At 35.8% G+C, this 10,324-nt stretch overlaps 1 protein-coding gene and 1 pseudogene across 1 annotated transcript; one reads left to right on the top strand and one right to left on the bottom strand.

Annotated features, from left to right (window-relative positions):
* Positions 1-599: 599 nt before the first annotated feature.
* LOC120143618 lies at positions 600-8,821 on the top strand (annotated as a pseudogene).
* A 642-nt stretch (positions 8,822-9,463) lies between these two features.
* LOC120143497 (ethylene-responsive transcription factor ERF098-like) lies at positions 9,464-9,976 on the bottom strand. Its single transcript, XM_039157802.1, has one exon. It carries the CDS (start codon positions 9,958-9,960, stop codon positions 9,580-9,582), a length of 381 nt encoding a protein of 126 aa, XP_039013733.1. The 5' UTR covers positions 9,961-9,976; the 3' UTR covers positions 9,464-9,579.
* Positions 9,977-10,324: the final 348 nt, after the last annotated feature.

Genomic DNA, 10,324 nt, shown 5'->3' with positions numbered 1-10,324 from the left:
TCGTTTAAATAAGTTTCAGGTTCGAGTCCTTGTGTATGTAAAAAATTCTCATTAGAAGACTTGACCACCAAAATCAGGTGTACAACGCGGGTTAATCTGGATTAGTGAAAACGAAATTTTGTGAACCGAGAACCCAATAACAAAAATAATAAAACAAACAATAATTTAAATCAATATATCTCACTATATTTTTTGTGACAACGTGATTTACATACTACTCAAAAAGTTAAAAGAAAATACAACTTTTGATGGGTTTTCATCCTAAAAGTGGGATGTTTGAGAGTGCTAAAGCGTTTTTGAACGGTACCTAAGTTTATTAGTCCTATATAAACACATGGAAAAGTCTATTTAGAACTAATGTGGAATATAATTTATTTATATTACCGATAAGTATTAATTCATACATCATCTTAACGTAGATGAAAGGTAGAAAAAGAATGTGAACTACTTGGCAATTCAATATCTTTATTGCTTTATAATTAGAAATTTTGATGATGCAAGTGCATACGCCTCTGAAAGGCTTTCTATTTGCTTATTTAAGGGTAAACTTTCTATTAAGGATTTTAATTCTTCCCGGAAAGTAGTTCAAATAGAAACACATGGAACTTCTTTCAAGCTGGTGTTCCGATGGATCCTTGCCGGAAAGTTACGTGATGCCACCCGATATAAGACCCATCGACCTCATTATTCCATTGGAAAAAATCCATCACAGTTATCGATCTTCAGCGTAACGATCGAAACGAGACCATTCTGTTTAAAAGTCAAAATAAAACACAAACTTTCGGTGGGATTTTGACAATGATTTTTTCGGTGCAAGTGGTGTAAATGGCAACATGATTTTGATGACTTTAGGTATGGGTAAAATCTCAATTTTAGTCTTTGTAATTTAGGGTATTTACAAATTAGTCCTTAAGCTTCAACTATAAATACCCTATTTTATTTAGCTTCAAAACCATCCTAAATCATTCTAGTTTTCTCCCAATACTAGAGAATTTAGAGAGTTTCTTGAGAGTTGTTTTCTCCTTTTTATCAAGAGAGAATTATAATTGTTTTCTCCTTGGTAGATCGAGAGAAGTTGTAATTCCTATTTTTTCATAGTGAAATTCTTCTACTGTTGCTCGTGGTTTTTACCCTATATTATTTAGGGGTTTTCACGTAAATTTTGTCTATTTTATCTTTATTTTTATTTTCTCAAATTATCAGTTGCGATTTTGCTCTATCCGATAGCCGTCTTCCGCAACAATTGGTATCAGAGTCATATTTGAGTGTGTAATATCTGCTTATTGTCTTTGTGGTTGCCACTAAAAGGTGGATCCTCCAACATAAGAAAATAAGAAGTTATTACCCATTCTTTGAAGGTTCCAGATAATTATTCACGATAATGAAATAGTGGGAGCTATCCGTAATAGAAGCTATGTCAACGAAATTTGATATTGAAAAAATATCATTGTGGAAATTGAAGATGAAGGTCATCCTGAGGAAAGACGCTTGTCTAGCAGCTATCAGTGAAAGGCCGGTAGATTTCACATATGACAACAAATGGATCGAAATGTACGGTAATGCTATAACAAACTTTCATCTAGCATTAGCAGATGGAGTATTGACAAGCATCGAGGAGAAGAAGACAACTACGGAGATATGTGATCATCTCACCAAATTGTACGAGGCCACATCGTTGCACAATAAAATTTTCCTTAAGAGAAAATTGTACACTATTCGTATGCCAGAATCTACTTCAGTGACAGAGCACTTAAATACACTGAACATTTTATTTTCTCAGCTTACATCCTTAAGATGTACAATAAGAGAACAATAATGTGTTGAACTTCTACTTCAAAGTCTACCTGATTCGTATGATCAACTCATCATCAACTTGACAAACAATAATGTCACCAGTCTAGTCTTCGATGACGTTGCAGCTGCTGTTCTACAAGAAGAAAATCGGCGCAAGAACAAGACAAGTAAATCTGCAACAAGCAGAAGCGTTGAAAACGATGAGAGGGAGATCAAAATAACGTGGCCAAAGAAGCAGTCACAAACATGGTATATCGAAGTCAAGAAGCAAGAAGAATTTAAAGTGCTACAATTGTGGAAAGAATGGTCACTTAAAAAATGATTGTTGGAGTCTAAATAAAAACTCCAATCCACAAGGCAATACCACAAACACTTCAGAAGATGGAGATGCTCTATGCTGTGAAGTGTCAACTACCGTGGAAGGTAGAAAGAGATATGCAAATATATGGCTCATTGATTCGGGAGCAACATATCATATGACCTCAAGAAGAGAATGGCTACATCATTATGAACCTGTCTCAAGAGGATCTGTGTATAATTGCAATGATCATGCCTTAGAGATCATTGGCGTGGGAACCATCAAATTGAAGATGTATGATGGAACAATTAAAGTTGTTCGAGATGTGCGACACGTGAAAGACCTGAAGAAAAATTTATTATCCAACGGATTGTTGGATAATAATGCAAGCAAGATTGAAGCACGGAAAGGAATCATGAAGGTGTTCCGTGGAGCGCTTGTGGTACTGAAAGGCGAAAAGATAGCAGCAAACTTATACATGCTGAAGGGAAAGACTTTGCTAGAAGCAGAAGCCTCTGTTGCCTCATGTAGTTCAGATTCTACAATGATATGGCATTAGAAACTTGGACATATGTCAGAACAAAGAATGAAAGTCCTTGTGGAGCAAAAGTTACTTCCAGGCTTAACAAAGGTATCACTTACTTTGTGTGAGCATTGCTTAACAAGTAAGCAGCACAGGTTGAAATTCAATACATCAAATTCTAGAGGCAAAAGTGTTCTAGAATTGGTTCATTCTAACGTATGGCAAGCACCAGTTACATCTCTAGGCGGAGCAAAATACTTGGTCTCATTTATTGATGACTACTCTAGGAGATGTTGGGTGTATCCTATTAAGAAGAAGTCAGATGTGTTTTCAACTTTCAAAAACTTCAAGGTGCGAGTGGAACTTGATTTTGAAAATAAGATTAAGTGTTTCAGAATAGATAATGGAGGAGAATACACAAGCGAAGAATTTGATGACTTTTGCAGGAAAGAAGGCATCAAAAGACAGTTTACAGTGGAGAACACTCCTCAACAAAATGAAGTTGCAGAGCGGATGAACAGAACCTTGTTAGAAAGAACAAGAGCAATATTGAGGGATGCAAGCTTAGAAAAATCATTCTGAGAAGAGCAGTCAATACTGCCTGTTATTTGGTGAATCGAGCTCCATCAACTGCAATTGAGCTGAAGATACCAATGGAGATGTGGGCTGGTAAACCAGCTGATTATTCAAACCTCCATGTATTTGAAAGTATTGTGTACGTGATATAAAACTCCCAAGAAATTTCAAAGTTGGATCCAAAATCCAGAAAATGCAAATTCTTGGGGTATGCTGATGGTGTAAAGGGGTATCGCTTGTGGGATCCCACTGCCCGCAAAGTGATAATCAGTAGGGATGTTATCTTTGTAGAAGATAAACTACAAAGAAAATAAGAAGAAGATAGCGCTGAAAAGTCAGAGACGACACCGATACATATGGAAAATGAGGTTGAACAAGGAGATTCTTCTGAAGCAGAACCAACACATGATGAACAAGAACCAGAGAGTTCTAAAGCTCCAACAACTCGTCAATCAGATCATGTGAGAAGACGTCCCAATTGGCACTCAGATTATGTTATAGAAGGAAATATTGCATACTGCCTTTTAACAGAAGACGGTGAGCCATCAACATACCAGGAGGCAATAAATAACTCATATGTTTCACTATGGATGATGGCGATGCAAGAGGAAATTGAAGCCCTTTATAAAAATAATACATGGGACCTTGTGCCACTACCATAAGGAATGAAGCCAATTGGTAACAAATGGGTCTTCAAAATCAAGTGAAATGGTAACGATCAAGTGGAGAGGTATCGTGCAAGACTGGTGGTCAAAGGATATGCTCAAAAAGAAGGTATTGATTTCAATGAAATATTTTCTCCCGTGGTTCGACTAACAATAGTTCGAGTAGTTTTGGCAATGAGTGCTACATTGAACTTATATCTAAAGCAGCTAGATGTTAAAGCAGCTTTTCTTCATAGAAATCTTGAAGAAGAGATTTACATGCTCCATCCTGAAGGTTTTGAAGAAAAAGAAAAGAAGAACTTGGTTTGCAGGTTGAACAAATCTCTGTATGGTCTAAAGCAGGCACTGATGTGTTGGTATAAGAGATTTGATTCCTTTATTATGTGCCTTGGATACAATAGACTTAATGCAGACCCTTGTGCTTACTTCAAGAGGTCTGATGATAACGATTTTGTTATGTTGTTGTTGTATGTGGATGACATGTTGGTTGTAGGACCCAACAAAGATCATATTGAAGAATTGAAGGCACAACTGGCTAGGGAATTTGAAATGAAGGACTTGGGATTAGCAAACAAGATTCCAGGGATGCAAATTCACCGAGACAGAAGTAATAGGAAGATTTGGCTTTCACAAAAGAATTACTTGAAGAAGATCTTGTCACGATTCAACATGCAAGATTGTAAGCCAATTTCTACCCCTCTTCCTATTAACTTCAAATTGTCCTCTAGTATGAGTCCTAGCAGTGAAGAAGAGAGGATGAAGATGTCTCGAGTGTCGTATGCATCGGCAGTGGGAAGCTTAATGTTCGCTATGATATGCACAAGACCATACATTGCACAAGCAGTGAGAGTGGTTAGTTGATACATGGTGAATCCAGGCAAAGAGCATTGGAATACAATGAAGAGGATCATGAGATACATCAAAGGGACCTCAAATGTTGCATTATGTTACGGAGGATCAAACTTATTAATCAATGGGTATGTAGATTCTGACTATGCAGTAGATTTGGATAAAAGCAAATCTACTACAGGATATGTGTTCAAAATTGCTGGTGGAGCTATAAGTTAGGTTTCAAAATTGCAGTCAGTTGTGGCTACATCAACAACAGAAGCAGAATATGTAGCAGCTACACAGGCCAGTAAAGAAGCAATTTAGTTGAAGATGCTATTGGCGGAGCTTGGGCACAATCAAGAGTATGTCTCTCTATTTTGTGACAGTCAAAGCACCTTACATCTAGCAAGGAATCCAATATTTCATTCAAGGACAAAGCACATACGAGTTCAGTACAATTTCATTCGTGAAAAGGTGGAAGAAGGAACGGTAGATATGCAAAAGATCCATACCGAAGACAACATAGCAGATTTCATGACAAAAGCGATCAATACCGATAAATTTATTTGGTGTCGATCCTCTTGTGGCTTGTCAGAAACGTAAGCAACATGAAGGTACAAGGTAGAACGAATGGTGTGAAGATATGATTGTTTCAATCAAATCTTCAAGTGGAAGATTGTTGAAAAGTCAAAATAAAACACAAACTTTCGGTGGGATTTTGGCAACGATTTTTTCGATGCAAGTGGTGCAAATGGCAGCATGAATTTAATGACTTTAGGTAGGGGTAAAATCTCAATTTTAGTCATTGTAATTTAGGGTATTTACAAATTAGTCCTTAAGCTTCAACTATAAATACCCTAGCTCATTTAGTTTCAAAACCATCCCAAATCATTCTAGTTTTCTCCCAATACTAGAGAATTTAGAGAGTTTCTTGAGAGTTGTTTTCTCTTTTTTATCAAGAGAGAATTATCATTGTTTTCTCCTTGGTAGATCGAGAGAAGTTGTAATTCTTATTTTCTCATAGTGAAATTATTCTATCGTTGCCTGTGGTTTTTATTCTATATTATTTAGGGGTTTTTCACGTAAATTTTGTGTCTTTTTTATCTTCATTTTTATTTTATCAAATTATCAGTTGCGATTTTGCTCTATTTGATAGTCGTTTTCCGCAACACATTCGACAAATTCTGAAAGCCAGCCAAGAGTTTGGATTTTTCTAGGTTCGAATAATTTCAAGACTCCAAGCATATCATTACTGATTAAAATCTTTATGCACAACTGATGCATATGTTCAAACACTGCAGATAATCAACCATGGAGTTTCCGACGATTTAATGGAAGAAACCATGAACGTTGCGGAGGAATTCCATGCAATGCCAGGCTCGGACAAGGAAAGGGAATGCACCAAGGACCCGAACGGGAGCTGCAAGCTGTACACAAGCAGCTACGTGTATCCGAGGGAGGATATTCACTTGTGGAGAGATGCCGTCATGCACCCTTGTCGTCCTTTAGACCAACACATCCAATTTTGGCCTGAAAAGCCAACTAGATACAGGTAAACTATCACGTCATTTCGAATCAAACTTTATATATATATATATATATATTATTATACCTACAAATCTCTGCTAATGAAAACTCCCGGAAGAGTTCACCCTCTCAATAGAGCTTTTAGAAAGATTATACATCTCTGGAATTATCCTCGGTCGAGATCGTTCTCTGAAACCTATACTTCTCTGTCGTTAACTTGACCTTTAATAGAGTTAATTCTGATAATTGACAGGCATATATGTTTGATTTGTCAGTCTATTAATAGGCATGGTGACTCCAAGTGTAATCGCCCTATAATCGGGATATTAATACCCCGAGGAAAGACTGAAATGGAAAATTCTCTCTTTTATCAACTCTCTTAGGTGGCATTTGGTTCACTGGAATGTTTATGAAGGAATTAGAATCTATGAAGGAATTAGAATCTGTCAAAAATTAGAATCCAATTTCATATTCTGTTTGGTTGGCAGGAAATAAAATTGGAATATAATTTCATATTTTGTTTGGTTCGCAGACATGTCAGATGAATTTGATTTCAGTAATGTAAAATGACAAAATTACCCTTCTTGTTTTTTTGCTTTATTTTATTTTTTTTACAACTTAAACGTAGTAATATATTATAAAAAAATTAAAAAAATATTAAATTTTCATTTTATTGATTGATTATTCATTTCAATAAATAATAAAAATAATGCTAATAAACATCATAAGTTAAAATCATCGCAATCAAAATATATTCATAAGTTACCAAAAGATAGATCAATATTTCGATACATTCTAATCGGAGTATGTTAATTAGTTACCAAAAAATATACCAAAAACTATTTTTATTCAATATATGAATTAGAAACCCTACCCGACACGATACAAAATAATAATAAAATTATTTGTATTCAATAAAAACATTGACTTAATTGGAAAAAAATTATATATAGAGGGGTATTATTGTAATTATTCCTAATTATATAAGGTAAAATTGTATATTTTTTTCGGGTCGGTCCCGTTTTTTTCACCCTAAACCCGAACCCGACCCAACCCGAATATCACACTTAAAAAAACCCGACCCGAATATCACACTTAAAAAACCCGACCTGACCCGAACAAAATAAAGTTTCACCCGACCCGAATATATGAATTATAAATCCGACCCGACCAGACCCGAAATAATAAAAAATTATTTTTATTCAATAAAAACAGTGACTTAATTGAAAAAATATATATAGAGAGGGGTATTATTGTAATTATTCATAAATATATAAGGTAAAATTATATATATTTTTGGTTTGGGTATTTTTCATCCTAAACCCGAACTCGACCCGACCCGAATATCACACTTAAAAAAAACCGACCAGACCAAAATAAAGTTTCACCTGACCCGACCCGAATATATGAATTGGAAACCCGACCCGACCCAAAATAATAATAAAAATATTTTTATTCAATATATGAATAAGTTATCAAAAGATTGATGAGGGTAGTATGGTCAAATTTCAATTCCCTCCAACAAGGGAATTGAATTCCATCCATTCTTGGATAGAATTAACTTTCCCTCGTTTGATGGAAAGTTGAAGCCATGAGGGATTCCAATTCCTTTGGAAAACTTGAACCAAACATTGGAATTAGGTGGAATTAGATTCCAATTCCTCTAATTACAATAGATTCTATCTAACCAAACGCCACTTATCTATATCATCTATCTTCTCTCCCATGAGACCTTTCTCTTCTCTCCTATAGAGAAACATTAATTTATAGTTGTTTTTACACAGACTGTGACTTTTCACCCAAACCATTAAAAGGGTGAACCGTCAACTATCGACGTTCACTGACTTGTTCCCATCAACCTATGACATAACTGAAACTTTTTCAGCTTTTAATGTGCATGAAATATTCTTCTTGACTGTCGACAGTTTGATTTTATCACTCTTTTTCTGTTCATTTATTTCAGAGAAGTAGTTGGGGCTTATTCAGTTGAGTTAAGGAAACTGAGTTGTAGAATCCTGGAGCTTATATGCGAAGGATTAGGGCTTCACATTAATTATTTCAGCAATGACCTCAGTCAAGTCCCCAAAATCATGATTAATCACTACCCTCCATGCCCTGAACCGAGTTTAACACTGGGATTATTGAAACACCGTGACCCTACCATCATCACCATTCTTCTTCCAAGCCACATAAATGGCCTCCAAGTCTTCAAAGATGGTCGGTGGATCGGCATCGAACCGCTTTCTCATGCCTTTGTGGTTAATATAGGCTTCCTTTTACAGGTACAACATCAAACCATTCGTCATAAATTGTAAAAAAAAATTCGATTTCTGAATACTCTTTTTGTTGTTTATATAAATGATTAGCAATGGGAAACTGAACGGAGCTGTACATCGAGTGGTGACGAATTCAAGAGATGCTCGGACCACTGTTTCGTTCTTCATATATCCGTGTGATGAAAGCCTCATCGGACCGGCGAAAGGTTTGGTTAATGCAAGCAATCCTGCAATTTACAAGGCCTTCAAATTTGCTGACTTCATTAAAGCTTCCATTCTCAACCATGACGGTCAAGCTTTGAAGGAGCTTATATATAACTCAACGGCTTAAAACTCTATAGCTTTTAAAGGTTTTGGATTCGAATCAAGTAGCAATGTTATGGGATATAAAAAGTTGAAGATTTCGAATTCTAATAAAATAATAATGTTATATGCATAAAATAAATAAATAAATAAAACCTTCGACTATATATTTTATAAATTTATTTAAAATGTCAAATTTAAATTAGCAACGTTAATATTTAATAGTGTTGATCTTGCTCTTTGTTCAGCTTAGGGTTCAAGTCCTGCTATGTTTGTTTAATGGTTTTATCATCGTTGATCATTAACCCCGTCAATTCTTACTTAACATATGATGAATTATTGGTTTTGGACATATTTTAAATCCAAATTAAGCATGTATTTGATTATTAACTTTTATTAAATGAAGTAATTGAATTAAAACAGAAAAACATGTAATAATTTTAAACAAATTCATTTTTCGAAGAAAATTTCAATATAAAAGAAGAAATTGCCAGTCCCTATACTATAATCGAACCCTATATTAAGAATTTTTTCTGGATTTGAAATCCTAAAACGTCCATGAATTTGTAATTTGTGCAATCGAAAGGGTTATTCACATCCTATAATTCCTTGTAAACAGAGAAATTTTCTTGGTCCCAACTTTGTGTAATGATTCAATGGAGATTTAAAATAATGCAAAATCAGAATCAAGTTATTGAATTCCAGTTGCTTACAGTAAAAAAAAAAAACAGTTGAATTAATCAAATATGTATAATAAAACTTGCTAAAAACTTAATTCATTTGTTCCTATAAGGGTTGCCTATCTTCTTGCGTTTCAAGAAGATCCTCTAACAACTTGTTGTCCAGGCACTCAAATTCAATAACTTCAGCTCCACGCCCTCTAGCAGACGATGAAGCCGAAGACGGTGGAGGCAATGTCGGATTCTGGTATTGGTACTCGTTCGGGAAGTTGAGAATAGCCGAGTGACCCCGGAAAGCATAAGCGGCCCTGTCATAGGCTCTTGCAGCTTCTTCGGCCGTCTCGAAAGTTCCAAGCCACAACCGCGCGCCATTCCTCGTCGGATCGCGAATCTCCGCTGCAAACTTCCCCCACGGTCTCCGTCGAATCCCCCTGTATCGAACCTCCCTATTGTTCCCTATGTTCTTCCCTCCTTGATGTGCTTCCATTCGTTGGTTGGTTTGTTTTTTCAACAAAGTTTACAAAATGAAGACATGTATAAATATTACATGGATTATTATTATGAGAGAAAACCGGAGTCATAAGTGACGGTTGGAATTGGTTGTTGCGAGGAAACTTCGTGGGAGGAGGGAAAAAGCAAAACTTGGATGTCTGAAACAAGTAGGAGACCGTAGTAATGTTTTCTTTTTGTTGCTGAAAGCCTAGTGGTGGGGAGTTTCATGATGCTATTGGTGACGAGTTTCTTAAGTGGCGGCTCTATGTTGAGTGGATTCATTTTTGCCGTTGGTTTGTGTGCCTTTTTCCTTGATGTTGTTCGACTGCTGCAAAATCCAAAACCATGCTACCATTTTC

This window comes from Hibiscus syriacus, unplaced genomic scaffold (genome assembly GCF_006381635.1).
Source record: "Hibiscus syriacus cultivar Baekdansim isolate YM2019G1 unplaced genomic scaffold, ASM638163v2 tig00110858_pilon, whole genome shotgun sequence".
NCBI lineage: Eukaryota > Viridiplantae > Streptophyta > Magnoliopsida > Malvales > Malvaceae > Hibiscus > Hibiscus syriacus.
This window is presented reverse-complemented; position numbering and strand designations above follow the sequence as displayed.

Excerpts from the sequence above, each read along its gene's own strand:
- LOC120143497 (XM_039157802.1), bottom strand. The coding sequence starts at position 9,960 with ATGGAAGCACATCAAGGAGGGAAGAACATAGGGAACAATAGGGAGGTT.